The sequence below is a fragment of the Rhinopithecus bieti genome, unplaced genomic scaffold (assembly GCF_001698545.2).
Source record: "Rhinopithecus bieti isolate Rb0 unplaced genomic scaffold, ASM169854v2 scaffold_10685, whole genome shotgun sequence".
NCBI lineage: Eukaryota > Metazoa > Chordata > Mammalia > Primates > Cercopithecidae > Rhinopithecus > Rhinopithecus bieti.
This window is the reverse complement of record NW_016806950.1, coordinates 293,289-311,184: the sequence shown is the minus strand read 5'-3', so window position 1 is coordinate 311,184 and position 17,896 is coordinate 293,289. Positions and strand designations below refer to the sequence as shown.

Here is a 17,896-nt window from a genome sequence, read left to right as displayed (position 1 = left end):
TGCCTCCTGGGTTCACGCCATTCTCCTGTCTCAGCCTGCCGAGTAGCTGGGACTACGGGTGCCCACCACCAAGCCTGGCTAATTTTGTTTTTGTATTTTTAGTAGAGACGGGGTTTCACCGTGTTAGCCATGATGGTCTTGATCGCCTGACCTCGTGATCCGCCCGCCTCGGCCTTCCAGAGTGCTGGGATTACAGGTGTGAGCCATCATGCCTGGCCAACAATATTGAATTATTGAATATCTGCTTGAAATCATTGGCTTTCACATTTTCCCAAGGTTTGCTTTAAGAATGAAGTTAATCTTTTTCAGTACAGATTGCACAAGTGATCTGTCTGATATTGAAGCAAATACTGAGCTTATCTTAGGAGGACATTAATAACCTTTGTGTTTAGCTTCATCAAATTTAACAGTAATGCAAGCTATTATACAGCTAAGTAAAACCTACTTTTCTGAAATTGGCACCATTCTGGAATAGTGATTAAATTACCATAATTACTGTAAGGTCTAACCACCTTAGAATTAGTAGCTAAGGGTCCTGAGAATGGCTTTTATATGGAGAAACACTGGTAGTTGTCAGCATTTTGAAGAGTCAAAAACAAGGTAATAAAAAGTGGTGACACATGGCGAAACCCTTTTCTACTAAAACAAAATTAGCAAAATTAGTCAGACCTGGTGGCACACGCCTGTAGTTCCAGCTGCTCAGGAGGCTGAGGCAGGAGAATTGCTTGAACCCGGGAGCCGAAGGTTGCAGTGAGCCAAGATTGCACCACTGCATTTTAGCCTGGGTGACAGACTGAGACTCCGTTTCCAAAAGAAAAAAAGAAGTGGTGACACAAAGGCAAAGACCTTTATTTCCCTTTTGTATAAATTAATCTCTTTATTTTTATAGCATTTAGTAGGCTCATTAAATTTCTTATTATTAAAGTATTTCAAGATTTACTCCAGGTTTTACAATTGTTGTACTCTCCTAAGCTTTAAACATTTAAGGTTTTGATGGAAGTCCCAATTTTCAGTTGTTTACTTTATAAATGAGCTTGATGTATGTTTCAAAAGGTTTATAACCCCAAACAGATAAATATTTCATACATTGGATATGAAATAAGGTATCTAATTTGAGGAAGTGGTGTAAATTTTGTGTGTTGATAGGTGTAAAATTAGACAATTTGGCAATCAGTTCATTAATATGGTGTAAATTTGATAAATTAAGTTTATTAAAAAGTCATTTTTTTCTCCTACTTGCCCTAAAATTCTACTATTTGAATAGTAAGTAAATACTTTGTAATTGGTATCATATAATGTGACACTAATTAAATTTATTAATGATTTTTAAATACTTTAACTTGTGTTTTGTTTGAATTTCAGGTAATAACTCTTTCCAATACTTGTATTTTGTTTAGTATGCCACTTTTTGGAAGTGGTCACTGTCAATATCTTGTTATGGTTTGATGGCCTTGGAGATTTAAAACCGAGTAAAAGTGTAAGCAGCCTTTCTTATTTAGTTATGAGTTTTAAATCCACTTTTGTTCCAACTAGGAAAAAAATGCAAGTAGATTTACCGTGAAATACGAATTATTTTTAAAAAACATCTTAACAGTTGATTGACTTAGTGAAACAGATTGGGCAATTCCACTTACGGAATTGTAACATTTCCTATCATTATAGTTTTTTCCATTAAGGTAGTAGGTTTTATTATTCCTGTTAGACGCGCTTCTTTGCTAACTTTCTTATTATATGTGATATATCATTTGCTTTTTTAGAATATAAGTGATATTCTATAAGATATATATAGTAATATTAATAATTTTTATTTAAATTTTTGCTTTATAGTTTAATTTTAGCATCATTTAGAATTATCAGTGATTTTACTGTATTCATATATACTGTCTCAGTAACCTGTCATTCTCTTTAAAGAAAAAAGTATTCATTGTCCTCTTTAGATATTCACAAGTATCTGATTTTAAAAAATAAACATCACAAATATCTATTCAGTAAAGCTTCAGTTGAATTGTTTTTTTCTCAGAATCATTAAGAATATAGCACTTTCATTGGTGATGACTTTGCTCTAAAGGTCTGAAATTTTCACTTAAATTACTTTCAGAACCAGTTTGAGGCATCATGCTAGAAACAATTTGTAGTTTGTCATTCACTTATTCTGTAGACTCGCACTCCTCGTAACTTTTGGTCCTTTCCAAAAGCAAATTCAACTTTATAAGATGAATATTTGACTTTGAGATCATTCAAAAGAATGTCAGAGGGGCCGGGCACAGTGGCTCATGCCTGTAATCCCACACTTCGGGAGGCCGAGGTGGGCGGATCACTTGAGGCCAGGAGTTTGAGAGCAGCTGGCCAACATGGCGAACCCCTGTTTCTACTAAAAATACAAAAATTAGCCAGGCGTGGTGGTACCTGCCTGTAGTCCTAGTTACTCACGAGGCTGAGGCACAACAATTGCTTGAACCCAGGAGGAGGAGGCTGCAGCGAGCCGAGATTGCATCACTGTACTCCAGCCTGGGCAACAGAGTGAACCTCTGTCTCAAAAAAAAAAAAGAGAGAAAGTCGTAACATTTTGAACAATGTCAAATGTTATTGCTCTTCAGCATTCCAAAATGACAATTTGAAACATTAGGATATAAAAGTTTGGTATGATTGGTTAATTACTTTATAGTCATGCCCTATCTTTGATTTGTTAGACTTCTCATGCTTTAAATCTTGATATAAGTAGAGCCTTTAAAAGGATCAACTAAAAAGTCAACATTCCTCTACTTTTTTTGTGACTTGATTTGTAAAACACAGAATGGGATTACTGTTTTGCCATGCATCTGTATTTAGCAGATGATTACTAGATAATAATTACAATTTTGTATGTTGTAAAAGAAACTAATAAACTCAAAAAAGCTCACTTTTGGTCTAAATTATTTTGCTCTTATACAACAATAGAATACATATTTAAGTTGTATTTTTATTTGCATTTAATAATTTATTAATTCAATGTATTTCTTTGTCAGATTTCAAATGATTGAGGTGATTTGTAAGAATTTGTTTTATGCCCTGTTGCTCATCAGATCATTGGTCTTCCCTATAGCGCCTTACAAAATTATGGAATCAGTGTTCCATTTGGAGTAAACATTTAGTGTCTTATCTTGATGACAGAGTAATTGGCTACATTTATCTTTCTACGCATGAAGTTGTATAAAAGGACCAATTCTCAGTAATAATGGATACCATTCTCAACAAGTCAATCCAAATCAGCCCCTGAAGGAGAAAGAAATTAAGGTTAGGGGATCATGTACAAGCTAAGTGTAAAAGTAGAAATCACCTACACCAGAGAGCCATTTTGGTATTTTGCCTTAAATAAAAAGTCTCTCCAATAAAAAAAAAAAAAAAAAAAAAGACCAATTCACAGTGTTATAATTGGCAGGAGAGATGAATTCTGGACTTAACACATTTTATCCCATTCTCATTACTTACTAATTGTATGACATTGGGCAAGTTATTTAGCTTCTCAGCCTCAGTTTCCTCATCTGAAAAAATGGGGACAATATCTACTTCCAGGTTTATAAATAATTATGTATATTTTAAAAGCACTATACACAATAGCACATGTCAGGCATTTAAAAATAAATGTTTGTTTCCTTTCTTGTTCTTATTTTCACATATGGGTAGTTTCAGGCTAAGTTAATAACTTTCTAGGCAGTAACCCTAAACATGACTTTCAAGAGTTATTTTAGGATTAGTCTGCCTTTTACTTTAGTAAGTACTGTATTCTCTCCATTGCCAGGAGGAATATTTGAAAAAGAAGGAATGATTTGAACATTGTAAATAGCTAACTGAATATAGTGTCTTGAGGATATATTTTTGATAACTGTGTTTAACATCTCCATAAAAGTGTGTTTTATCTGTCTTCAATCACAGGTACGGGAACCTTAAAGATAGATTTTGTTGGAGAGCTGAATGACAAAATGAAAGGTTTCTATAGAAGTAAATACACTACCCCTTCTGGAGAGGTGCGCTATGCTGCTGTGACACAGTTTGAGGTATGGGTTATTCTTCTCTAAAATATTATTATTATTAAATTAGGCATTCTGACAAAGCTGCGTTTTATTATGTGGGGTGATTATTTGAGGCTAGGTGCCCTTGGCTATGATTGTATTCGCAACTAATAAATAATAATAATTCACAATCTAATAAAAATAGAATTTTTATTTTATATTTAGCCTACAGAAAGGAGGGAATTAAGGGTATGGAGTGGGGAGTGATTATATACAGTTATACACACACACACACACACACACACACTCAAACACACGACACATTTTGATACCTGAATTGCCTGTATACTGTGTACCTTTCTTAAAATCGTCCTCTTAGTGTTTGATATCTGTGGCTTTTCCTACAGCATTATTAGCTGTTTTCTAGCATTCCTTTCCTTCTTTGACGTCTTTTGTTTATCTTACTGTAGCACCTGTGCTGTCTTTGATTTTTTTTTTCTTTTTTCTCCGTGTGTGTGTGCGTGTGTGTGTGTGTGTGTGTGTGTGTGTGTGTGTGTATATTTGGAGTCCTACGTAGGCCAGGGTGATTTTTATTTATCAAGTATTTGCAAATTACATAAATTGTTTTGAATCTGCTAGTTGTACTTTTAAGTGTTAAATCTAATTAAATTTATTTCTATACATTTCAATATGGATAAAGAAATAATTCATGGTATCCATTCTTATGTTTCTGCCCATATCCCTATATTGTTTGCTTGTTTGGGATAACCTGAAATTTTTTATCCAGTTTACTCCTAATTTGTTTTACCTGATGTATCTTCTCTTTCAATAATTTTATGTTACCTTCTGTTTAGAATAATATTTGCCACAGATATTTAGGTTTAATTCTATGTTTGAATGATTCCAATGCCTGTCTCTACCTGCTTTGAACACTTCATCCTGGAATGGTTGGCTGATGTACGTCTCTAAACAATTTTTTTTAGGAGAAGGTATATGGGTAATATAATTCCTGAGCCTTTGCATATCTGAAAAATCTTTCATTTGCCTTTATACATGACCAGATTTAGTGGGTATGTAGATTTGTTGATGGAAAAAAAGTAAAAAGAGCAGTTTTGACATCCAGAAGTTGTCTGGCACTCACAGCTAGCCCATGTTATTCTCCCTATTAGACATAATATTAGAGAATACCAACTTTAGACAAGGCTACTTGAGACCATAATAAAGTGAGACAAGGGCATCCGTAATTTTGCCTAGGCACAGTGCATACAAGATCACTATGCTACCTGCAAAATAACAAACATCTCCATCTCTCAGTTAAAATGAGTGACTACTGCTTCTTTACCAATTACAGTTTTAGATTTGCTCTAGTCTGGCCTCCATATAGTTAAGATTTATTGAGATACCTACCCGTCGAATTGCCTCATAGGACTTCTTGCAGCACTCAATCTAGAGTGAATCCCTGCTTACTTAGACCCTCTTCCAAATCATGTAAACCAAATCCCAAATTGTATGATGGGTTCTTTCTTACATTCTTACGGAGAGACCAGTGGTTTCCTATGGTGTGAGTTATCTTTTGCCATGAGTAATAGACCCAACTCATTCAATTGTGAGAGTAGTACAATCGGCTTACAATTTTTCACTTTCAAAAGTCTATGAATATTGTTCCGAAGTCTTCTACATCTCACTTTTTCAAGAGGAGGGGTCACAGACTAAAATGTTACTTCTTCCTTTGTAGGTAAGATGTTGTTTCATTTTGCTTGATTTTCTTTCTGCTTGCTTATTAAATTATATCTTGACTGAAAATTAAACTGTTTTTTAAACCAGGTGTTCACTTTTCATTGATTTTTGCATAGTACTTGGTGAACCCTATTGATTTTTAGATTCAGATTTTTTTTTTTTTTTTTTTGAGACAGAGTCTCGCTCTGTTGCCCAGGCTGGAGTGCAGTGGCCGGATCTCAGCTCACTGCAAGCTCCGCCTCCCGGGTTTACACCATTCTTCTGCCTCAGCCTCCCGAGTAGCTGGGACTACAGGCGCCCACCATCTCGCCCGGCTAGATTTTGTATTTTTTAGTAGAGACGGGGTTTCACCGTGTTAGCCAGGATGGTCTCGATCTCCTGACCTCGTGATCTGCCCGTCTCGGCCTCCCAAAGTGCTGGGATTACAGGCTTGAGCCACCGCGCCCGGCCTTCAGATATTTTTTCAGTGTGAGTTTTTCTGTTATATCTTCACTGTGATATCCGTTCCATTCCCTTCTCAGTTAATACTCAGTTTAGCTCTAGAATCTGTCTCTCAAATGTATGTTTAATTGCTTTTATCACTTTGTCCTTTAGATAGTTTCAAACTTAAATCTTGTTATCTATGTCATTAATTTCCTCTAGTATAAATTCATTTCTCTACTGCTGCTGCTTCTAATTTAAATGCTTCTGTGCTGCCATTTCTTTCCATATACTCTCCTTTCTTTTCAGATGTCTTATTTATTCATTGATAGAATTCATTATTTAATGTTTTTGAGAATGTAGTCAGCCATCTAAAATTTTTTCCTTGGAGAAACCCTTTTCTATAAGCTTTTTTTTTTTTGAGTCAGAGTCTTGCTCTGTCACCCAGGCTGGAGTGCAGTGATACAATCTTGGCTCACTGCAACCTCCACCTCCCAGGTTCGAGCCATTCTCCTGCCTCAGCCTCCCGAGTAGCTGAGATTACAGGCACGTGTCACTACGCGTGGCATATTTTTGTATTTTTAGTAGAGATGGGGGTTTCACCATGTTGACCAGGCTGGTCTCGAACTCCTGACCTCAGGTGATCCACCCACCTTGGCTCCCAAAGTGCTGGGATTACAAGCGTGAGCCATCACACCTGGCCTGTTGTTTCTTTTCATGATACAGAATCTTGTCATTGGTTCCATTTTATTTACTAAATAAATGGAACATTCTGTTTACTAAAGTTTCCTTCTTTTATAACTGATACCCTGCAGAACCACTAAGTTTTATTTTGCTTTCATAAGTTTGCTCTTTTTAAAATTTTTAGTGAAAGAATAAGGACTCAAGTAGGTCAAGTGGCGACAGTTTTATGTGTAGCACATGGAAGTGCCATTAAATGAATGACCTGTTTTGAATTGATAGAGTATCTGTCTTTATTCCTATTGCTGCCATTCCAGATAAAGAACAAAGCACATCAAAGATTAAGAATATTTTTATTTTTAATTAAAAAATAAAAGCCAGAGAGACAACTTACCATGTTTTCCCAATTTTGAATTCTTATAGCATACGCTTTACTGTTCTGTGCACTGTTATGTTAACATTATTGATTTGAAGGCATTAAATTTGAAATGTTAAAATGTAAACAAAAATTTAATTGTAAATAATTATAATATATTGTTAAAATCCATAGCAGATACAGTTCCTGGATAATGTTTATGCTGGAATGGTAGTGGTAGCAAGTGTTGTCTTTTCTTTCTAGTTAATGCCTAGCTTTTTGCCTGGCACTGAGGAGAAAGTAAATATTTGAACAAGGGAATGAATGAATGACAGAGGGAAATGGTGACTGCTTTATGAAATAATTTGTTAGGTTAATTCTAAGGTATTTATATTTCATATTCCTTTCTTAAGGCTACTGATGCCCGGAGGGCTTTTCCTTGCTGGGATGAGCCTGCTATCAAAGCAACTTTTGATATCTCATTGGTTGTTCCTAAAGACAGAGTAGCTTTATCAAACATGGTATGTATGTGTTTATAAGTTTATCTAAAATTTTAATAGGCTTTAGCAGATTTAGTTTGCTGATTAGATGGGATAATATGAAACCACCTACCACAGTCCTGGTATATTATAGGAACATAAAATATTAGTTTTCTTTATTTTCAATAGGTCTCTTTTGCTTTCTTTCTTTTTTTTTTTTTTTTTTCCCTGTAGAGTTGGGGGTCTCACTGTGTTGTCCAGGCTGGTCTCAAACTCCCAGGCTCAATCTGTCTTCCTGCCTCAGCCTCCCAAAGTGCTGCGATTACAGGCATGAGCTACCATGCCCAGCCAAGACCTCTTTTCTTGATAGCCTTATTTTGGAGGATTTTCCTCCTTGTCAAATTCCTTGTTAAATACATTTATAAGATTATCTACTTCTTTTAATTTAGAGAGGTTAATTAAGTGACAAGTTTAATAGATTTATAATAACTAAAAGCAAAAGGTCTTGGGCTGGATGTGGTGGCTCACACCTGTCATCCAAGCACTTTGGGAAGTCAAGGTAGGCAGATCGCTTGAGGTCAGGAGTTGAAGACTAGCCTGGCCAACATGGTGAAATCCCGTTTTTATTAAAAATACAAAAATTATCTGGGTGTGGTTGCGCATACCTGTAGTCTCAGCTAGTTGGGAGGCTGAGGTGGGAGGATCGCTTGAACCCAGGAAGCGGAGGTTGTAGTGAGCTGAGATCACAGTACTGCACTCCAGCCTGGGTGACAGAGCCAGACCCTATCTCAAAAAAAAAAAGAAAAGAAAAAGGTCTTGACTTATTAAATGTCAAAAGAAAGCCAGGTACAGTGACTCTTGCTTGTAATCTCAGTGCTTTGGAGGCCAAGGCAGGAGGATTGCTTGATGCCAGGAGTTTGACACCAGCCTGGGCAACATAGTGAGACCTCATTTCTACAAAAAATTTAAAACTTAAAAATTAGCCAGGTACGGTGGCATGTGCCTGTAATCCTAACTATTTGGGAGGCTAATGTGGGAGGATCTCTTGAACTTAGGAGTTTGAGGCTACAGTGAACCATGATTGCGCCACTGTATTCCAGCCTGGGTGACAGAACAAGACCCCATCTCTTAAAAAAAATATAGAGGCATGGTGGCTCATGCCTGTAATCCCAGCACTTCAAGAGGCTGAGGCAGGTGGATCATTTGAGACCAAGAGTTCAAGACCAGCCTGGCCAACATGGTGAAAAATCCCATCTCTACTAAAAATACAAAAATTAGCCAGATATGGTGACAGGTGCCTGTAATCCCAGCTACTTGGGAGGCTGAGGCAGGAGAATTGCTTGAACCTGGGAGGCGGAGGCTGCAGTGAGCCGAGATCATGCCACTCTACTCCAGCCTGGGTGACAGAGTAAGACTTTGTCTCAAAAAAAAAAAGTTGCAACAGAGCAAGACCCTGTCTCTATTTTTTTAAAAAGTTAAAACAATTCAAAAGATATAGCTGCGTAATGAAGTATATTTAGGTTTCTGGCTGTTTGTATTCTTGGAATGTATTCTCTTCACCAGCGTTATTGATCTCATTCATAAACAGGGTAAGCATTCCCCACCTGAAGTGTATTGTCTAGGACAGTCTTGTGTGGGGAACATGGAAAAACCTACTTCACCTGAAAATAACTGTCTTTTACATATTTACTGGGGGAGAGGATCCCATAAATAGAATGTCATTTTCTTCTCACATATTCATAGAAGAGGAGGCTAATATATTAAACGGAAATATTCATTCACACTTTAGTCTGAGTGAATTTATCAGTGTGTTCTTGAATAAGTCTTCCTTGGAAGGAAGAAGAGAGAGGGCTTGACGAAACAGCCTGAATAGGAAAAAGAGGGAGAACACCAAAGGAAATTAGGGACTTCAAAGGTAAAGTTGAAATTTCTTCAAATAAGCTTAGAGCCAACTTTGGTAGAGAATGCCCTAGATCTAGAAGTTCGTATCCTTTGAAATGGGAGATTCTGCAATTATATTTTATTTTATTTACTTATTTATTTTTGAGAAGGAGTCTCATTCTGTTGCCCAGGCTGGAGTGCAGTGGTGCGATCTCAGCTCACTGCAGGCTCCACCTCCCTGGTTCACACCATTCTCCTTCCTCAGCCTCCCAAGTAGCTGGGATTACAGGCACACACCACCACGCCTGGCTAATGTTTTGCATTTTTAGTAGAGATGGGGTTTCGCTGTGTTAGCCAGGATGGTCTCGATCTCCTAACCTTGTGATTCGCCTGCCTCAGCCTCCCAAAGTGCTGGGATTACAGGCATGAGCCACTGTGCCTGGCCCCTGTTTTATTTTTATTAAAGTCGTTTTCTCCTAAACTTATGTCAGTTGAAAAGTATGAAGCCCTTACTTAAATCATCCCAATGCCTGGATTATAAATAAGTATTCAAGAAAAGTCCATTCCTCTTTTCTTTCACAGGTCCTTGGTAGTTTTAACACTTCAGCCTTCAGCTTTTTAGTGTGAGTTTTATCAGACCACTTTCCTTCTTAAAGACAGCATAAAAGCACTGGATGAATTAGGGTAGAGAAATAAGCCATGCTAGAATAGAAAGGAGGAAAGAGATGCAATAAAGCCTACTGTTTTGGGCTGGTATTTGCTCTATGGTATTAATGTAAACCTATTTAAATTTTTCTTTTCTTTTTTTTTTTATTTCTTAAAGAATGTAATTGACCGGAAACCATACCCTGATGATGAAAATTTAGTGGAAGTGAAGTTTGCCCGCACACCTGTTATGTCTACATATCTGGTGGCATTTGTTGTGGGTGAATATGACTTTGTAGAAACAAGGTCAAAAGATGGTGTGTGTGTCCGTGTTTACACTCCTGTTGGCAAAGCAGAGCAAGGAAAATTTGCGTTAGAGGTAAATGTACTTGAAGAGGATTGTTTCAACAGTCCATAACTCCAGGTTGGGGAATTTACATTTCTGGTCAATTATTAGTACAGTTATTTATAATTTAATCTGAAAGTTGTGCTACTTGGTTTTTAATAGAACTTTGGAAATGCCAACCTTGGTGTTTTGTTATTTTACAAAATAATAAGAGAATATAAGAGTGATTTCTCTAGGGAATGGGTGGGAAAATACGTAGTTATATTTTTCATATCAAGTTATAAGTGGATTAAAGTTTGACCATTGTATTCAAAGTTTGGAGCTAAGGCAGTCTTCGGAGGTAGGGCTCCCTGGGATTCATTTCTAGTAATTTAAGATACATTGGCTTGCAACAGGATTCCTTTGTGGGTTTCAATATGAATTATAATAAAATATTTATTAGATGGTTATTTTGTTTATACTTTTATAGGTTGCTGCTAAAACCTTGCCTTTTTATAAGGACTACTTCAATGTTCCCTATCCTCTACCTAAAATTGATCTCATTGCTATTGCAGACTTTGCAGCTGGTAAAGTAAATTTCATTTTATTGCTGAATTGTAATAACTTTTTAAAATTGTGTGACTTTTGATGCAAGAGTATGTATATATATCAATAAATGTTTATATTTATTTTATGAAGGTGCCATGGAGAACTGGGGCCTTGTTACTTATAGGTATGTTAATGATGTATTACCCTGCCGTATCTTTTCAATCACTGATTTCCAAAGGGCTTCCCTCCTAATCACAGTTGAGTAGCTTCTGCTTTTTGATCTGGTGTAAATTTTTCTACCTTCCCCCACTTCCATGCACATTTTAAGAATGCAGATGGAGACCCCTCCCTTTGGTGCTACTGTCTGAGGGTATAAGATTTTAAAGTGAGCATCTGGCGTTAGTAGCATTTGTAGATATATTCTTGGCTAAGTTTCTCATTGCAGTGCCTTTCTTTCCTGCCAGTAGTTTCATAGCTATTTATCCAGCTTGGAGAACCTTCCCTAATTTCATCTTCTAGCCAAATTTTTACATGTCTGTCACCACAACATAAACATGTGAGTTGAATAACTTTTAAAAGCAGAGTCTGTCTGTAAACAAGTTTTTGCTTTCTACTTTCAGTTGCCTTCTTAGATGAGCTAAGTGTACAAACTGATAATTAAACTTGTGTCACATTAGGAAATATTTTCCTAATATTTCTAAAGCCTAACTTGTCCATCTCACTTACTGTCTGAATCTTCCCAACTTATGCATGCCCACTTTTATTGTTTAAATTTTCTTTTTTTTTTAAACACAGGGAGACTGCATTGCTTATTGATCCAAAAAATTCCTGTTCTTCATCCCGCCAGTGGGTTGCTCTGGTTGTGGGACATGAACTCGCCCATCAATGGTTTGGAAATCTTGTTACTATGGTATTTAATATTTTTAAGTGCTCAAATATATTTATCTTCATCCTACTCCACATTATTTTGACTATACAGTATTTCAAGTTTGGCTGCAACACTGTGCCAAAAAATAATTGAGTGATAGAAAAGTGTTATTTTAAAAGGTCCACTTTGAAAGGGCTTATCAGAATCTCTGCATTGAACAAGGATATATGGACAGTCTTTATTCAACAAACACTTCCTAAACTGTTCTACAATTTGTCTGCAAATGGGAAAAGTCAAGGTACTAATTTGGGTGACAGAAAAATATTCCTCTTAGGTGTAGATGCATGAATCATGCAGTGAGATTCTAGACTAATTGTAGTTTCTTGAGTCTTACTTGTTAATCTGATTCATAGCTGAAAAGTAACCTGATGAATAACAAACTGAGATCTTTAATTAGAGAGAAATGTTTTTAGGAGTCAATTTTTTCATTGCCTAAAATGTTAAGTTGAAATTTAATGAAATAAAAGTAAACAAACTGCAAAGTAACTGCAGAATAAAGCTGTATTAAAATTCCAACTGTTCTTTTGAAATCCTTATAATGTTTGCAGTAAATGATCTCTGTCCTTCAGTCCTGATTTTTCACTCTTACTCTAAATAAATACTATTTATGAATGCCAACTGTGTTAGAGCTTGGGAACACAGGATTTAATAAGTGAACTAGATGTACCTCTGCAATTAAATAACTGGATATTCTGGAGCCAGCTAGATTCCCTGACAGCATTTTAGGCTGCCAAAGAGCAGAACCTGATTTGAATGTAGATTGAGTCCATATGTCATATAAATAAGAATGTAAAACATTTAGCAACTATTACATGTCTGAGAGAGTTTCTACAGAAAGTCAACCCTTGAAAATAAATCTTTTCCTTTTATTTTAGATGTTTAAAATTTTGCAGGTGAAAAAAATTCTTTGAAATATAATTTCAGGCTGGGCACAGTGGCTCACGCAGTAATCCCAGCACTTTGGGAGGTCGAGGCGGGTGGATCACCTGAGGTCAGGAGTTCGAGACCAGCCTGACCAACATGGCGAAACCCCATCTCCACTAAAAAAACCCACAAAACTAGCCGGACGTGGTGGTGTGCGCCTGTAATCCTAGCTACTCTGGAGGTTGAGGCAGAAGAATCGCTTGCACCTGGGAGACAGAGGTTGCAGTGAGCCAAGATCATGCCACTGCACTCCAGCCTGGGCAATAAGAGCGAAACTCCATCTCAAAAAAAAAAAAAAAAAGAAAAGAAAAGAAAAGAAATACAATTTCATGTGAAACTATGTGTTGGTGCCTGTATTCAAGTATGTGAAGAAATGGCCTTTTCTTCTAATGCAGCGAGTTTGCTACTTTGTACCAAATAATTTTTTTTGCTTGGCTTTGAGAGAACTGTAGTATTTTATTTTGAAACTACAAGCAATAAATTTTAGTAGGGGAAATGTGTACATTCTTATTAAACAACTTTTTACTGGTTTTATGTAACTATTCTAGATATTAGAACTGAAATTTCAAGGACTGGGGGATAGGTTGGAAAATAAATTTCATTTTATACCAGTTTATTTTAGGAAGCTACTAGGCAAATAGCCACTTATCATTTAATATCAAAATATATATATATTTTTAAGACAGAGTCTCACTCTATCACTTAAGCTGGAGTGCAGTGGCATAATCATGGTTCATTACAGTCTTGACCTCTGGGCTCAAGCAATCCTCCTGGCTCTGCCTCCTGAGTACCTGGGATTACAGGTGTGTGGCACCATGCCCAGCCAATTTCTGCACTTTTTGTAGAGACAAGGTTTCACTATGTTGCCTTTTGTAGAGACAAGGTTGCCTAAACTGGTCTCAAACTCCTGGGCTCAAGCAATCCTCCCACCTCAGCCTCCCAAAGTGCTGGGATTACAGGCATGAGCTACCACACCTGGCCTTTTTTGGGGGGGACTGGTTGGGAGTGAGGAGTAGGATCTCACTTTGTCACCTAAGCTGGAGTGCAGTGGCACAATCATGGGTCAGTGCAGCTTCATCTTCCCGGGCTTACTTAATCCTCTTAGCCTCCCAAGTAGCTGGGACCACAGGTGTGTGTCACCATGACCAGCTAATTTTTTTATTTACTTTTTAAACTTTTTTAAGAGACGGAGTCTCACTGTGTTGCCCAGGCTTGTGTCAAACTCCTGGGCTCAAGTGATCTTCCTGCCTTGACCTCCCAGAGTATTGGCATTACGGGAGCGAGCCATTGTGCCTGGCCTGCTTTCTTTTACTAATAGGCTTAATCAACTTTAATAAAATTTAGATTAAGATCTTTAAAATTTTTTTAAAATTGATTTTATCTGTCAACTCATATTCTTTGTCCATTCCATTTACTATACATTCTTATTTAACAGGTGATAATTTTATATTCCATAAGTGCCTAAACACCATTCATTACTGAACTACATTTCTGTTTAATTTCACATAATTTTATATAAGCAGTACTCTTTTTCAGTTTGAGTCATTAGTCAGAGGTTTTCCCCAGTCATTTCCACTTTTCTTTGTTTGGCTCTGATAGTTTTCTGTTTTTGTTTTTCAGAGATAATCCTTTACTGTATACTAAATTCTACATGATTATATTTTCCACCTCCATTTGCCTATATTTATCTGCTGTCTTTTCCTTTTCCATGTATGGGCTTATTTTTTTTCCCCCTTCTTCCTTTTCTACCTTTGGTATTTAAAAAGTTACTTAGGACTGAGTGCAGTGGCTCACGTGTGTAATCCCAGCACTTTGGCAGGCTGAGGCAGGAGGATCACTTGAGCCCAGAAGTTCAAGGAGTGCAGTGAGCTACGATGGTGCCACTGCCACTTCAACCTGGGCAACAGAATGAGACCCTGTGTGGGTTTGGGGGATAAGTTATTTACAATGTTTTAAAAATATCCCTTGGCCAGGTGTGGTGGCTCACACCTGTAATCCCAGCACTTTGGGAGGCTGAGGCAGGCGGGTCACTTGAGGTCAGAAATTCGAGACCAGCCTGGCCAACATGGTAAAACCCCATCTCTACTAAAGATACAAAAATTAGCCAGGCATAGTGATGCACGCCTGTAATCCCAGCTACTGGGGAACACTCCAGCCTGGTGACAGAGCAAGACTTTGTCTCAAAAAAAAAAGAAAGGAAAAGAAAATGACCCTCAGATATAATTCTGATATCACCAGTTGGCCTTTCTTTACATCTCTTTTAGTCTTCTCTCTTTTTCAGAAATGTGAGTTCTTTGCCAAATGTTTTGAACTGAATTTTAGGTCATTAAATTGTAAGTTTTGGAGTATAGTGGAAGGGACATGTGAGTGTTTTAGATTAGTAGAATGACAATCATTTCATTTTCTTTAAGTATTTTCATCTTTTGTTTTTAGGAATGGTGGACTCATCTGTGGTTAAATGAAGGTTTTGCATCCTGGATTGAGTATCTGTGTGTAGACCACTGCTTCCCAGAGTATGATATCTGGACTCAGTTTGTTTCTGCTGATTACACCCGTGCCCAGGAGCTTGACGCCTTAGATAACAGCCATCCTATTGAAGTGAGCCATACTTTCTAACCATTAGCCTATGACTGCTCTCATTTACAATGAAATACATAATTTGTTATATAGATACTTTGGACTTTGAAAAGAAGAGAAAATAGCATGGGTGATTTTACTAGTTCATATTTCTAGTCTTGAAAAGCTAATAAGTCTAAGTTCTAATTAACATTTCTTTTTAAGGTAGGCAGTAAAAAAAATTGGTCTGGCCAGGCGCAGTGGCTCACGCCTGTAATCCCAGCATTTTGGGAGGCTGAGGTGGGCAGATCACCTGAGGTCAGGATTTGGAGACCAGCCTGACCAACATGGAGAAATCCCATCTCAACTAAAAATACAAAATTAGCTGGGCATGGTGGCACATGCTTATAATCCCAGCTACTCGAGAGGGTGAGGCAGGAGGTTTGCTTGAATCCGGGAGGGGGAGGTTACGGTGAGCCGAGATCGCGCCATTGCAACTCCAGCCTGGACAACAACAGCGAAACTCTGCCTCAAAAAAAAAAAAAAAAAAATTGGTCTTTGTAGAGCAAGGCCTATGTACCCATACACATTCATTAAATACCTTTCTGTTGAATACTATGGGAGAGGGCCAGTGTGGTGGCTCACACTTTGGGATGCCAAGATGGGAGGATCGCTTGAGGAATTGTTTGACTAGCCTGGTCAACATAGTGAGACCCCATCTCTATTAAAAGAAAAAAAAAAAAAAAAAAAAAAGGCCGGGCCTGGTGGCTCACATCTGTAATCCCAGCACTTTGGGAGGCTGAGGCGGGTGGATCACCTGAGGTCAGGAGTTCGAGACCAGCCTGACTAACATGGAGAAACCCCATCTCTACTAAAAATATAAAATTAGCTGGGCACAGTGGTGCATGCCTGTAATCCCAACTACTGGGGAGGCTGAGGTAGGAGAATCGCTTGAACCTGGGAGGCAGAGGTTGTGGTGAGCCGAGATGGTGCCATTGCACTCCAGCCTGGGCAACGAAAGCAAAAAACTCTGCCAAGAAAAAGAATAGTATGGGAGAAATCATACCTGTTGGTTAACACTATGGTTCCATTGTTTATATCAAGGAAAATTCTGGACATATTTTATTGTCAGGGTCTGTTTTGTGTATACTTTAATTCTCTTGACTTAGCCTATCCCTAGTTCAATTTATATATATAAATTTTATATCTAAAGAACTAGAGTTATAATCCTACTTCAACATATTAGGCTCCCATATAATTGTAAGTCATTACAATTAGTGCAAGAAATCTAATGTTCTTCACCTCCATGTCTTCCTCATGACTCCTCTGCAACTACCCCAAGAATAAACAGAACCATAGTGGCTTTTCTGCCAGCAGAACAAAGCCAGGACTAGAACCCAGGCTCTAGGGGATGACAGGAATCATGTTCTATTCAACTTTAGTATTACTAGTTACTACATTTTTTTGAGGACCATCATTATACATTATGAGTGAGTTAAAGGCAGAAAAATATAAGTTAGAAGGGTTTTCCTAGAAAGCATTTTATGTAATTTAGTATTACAGGCTATCTGCTTCCTGTCATAACCCTGAATCACACTGTCTGCCAGGTCAGTGTGGGCCATCCATCTGAGGTTGATGAGATATTTGATGCTATATCATATAGCAAAGGTGCATCTGTCATCCGAATGCTGCATGACTACATTGGGGATAAGGTAAAAAAAAAAAATTTAATATTTTGTTTTTTATGGTGAAATCATAGAGTTTTGCATGAAAAAAAGTCTCACTTTATTTGGATTAAGTTTCCAAATAGTTTCTGGCTTGTCATTTTTTTTAAATGACCAAAAAGAATGAGAATTCAATTATTTGAAGTTGACTACTGTGGTCTCTTAGATGAATGATGTGCAAGTATGTTTGGGAGTGGGAATGGGAGGCCTGGTGTAAAACTTAAGAGCAAGAATAGAAGGCATAGAGTATGCATTATTAAATAAAAGGCAGTAGGCATCAGAGGGATATGTATATTTCAGTGTATCTGATACTTGAGTATTTGAGTAAGTTTGTTTTTGATTACTAATATACAAATATACTATAAATTCTGAGATCTGACTTCCCTGGATTTTTAAAAATTGTGTTTTCTCAGGACTTTAAGAAAGGAATGAACATGTATTTAACCAAGTTTCAACAAAAGAATGCTGCCACAGGTAATCTTTAATAGCTTGAGATAGAAATGGAGAGAAAGTATTGTCACTCTATCCAGGCTGGGACATTTTATTTTTGTTCTGAATACTTAAGGTCAGGATCCATGTAATAAATAAATTAGCCTTATTTGAAGCTATGGTCAGGTTGAATATCTCTAATCTGAAAATCTGAAATTTGAAATGCTCCAGAATCTGAAACTTTTTCTTTTCTTTTCTTTTCTTTTCTTTTTTT

At 37.2% G+C, this 17,896-nt stretch overlaps 1 protein-coding gene across 1 annotated transcript in view; it reads left to right on the top strand.

The window, feature by feature from the left end:
* Positions 1–17,896, top strand: part of NPEPPS (aminopeptidase puromycin sensitive) — a 101,080-nt gene that overhangs the window by 49,214 nt on the left and 33,970 nt on the right. The window contains exons 4-12 of the mRNA XM_017878983.1: positions 3,913–4,034; positions 7,596–7,703; positions 10,366–10,566; positions 11,003–11,099; positions 11,212–11,245; positions 11,857–11,971; positions 15,347–15,511; positions 17,077–17,181; positions 17,607–17,667. Of these exons, the coding sequence (XP_017734472.1) occupies positions 3,913–4,034; positions 7,596–7,703; positions 10,366–10,566; positions 11,003–11,099; positions 11,212–11,245; positions 11,857–11,971; positions 15,347–15,511; positions 17,077–17,181; positions 17,607–17,667 (1,008 nt within the window). The remainder of the gene's footprint in view (positions 1–3,912; positions 4,035–7,595; positions 7,704–10,365; positions 10,567–11,002; positions 11,100–11,211; positions 11,246–11,856; positions 11,972–15,346; positions 15,512–17,076; positions 17,182–17,606; positions 17,668–17,896) is intronic.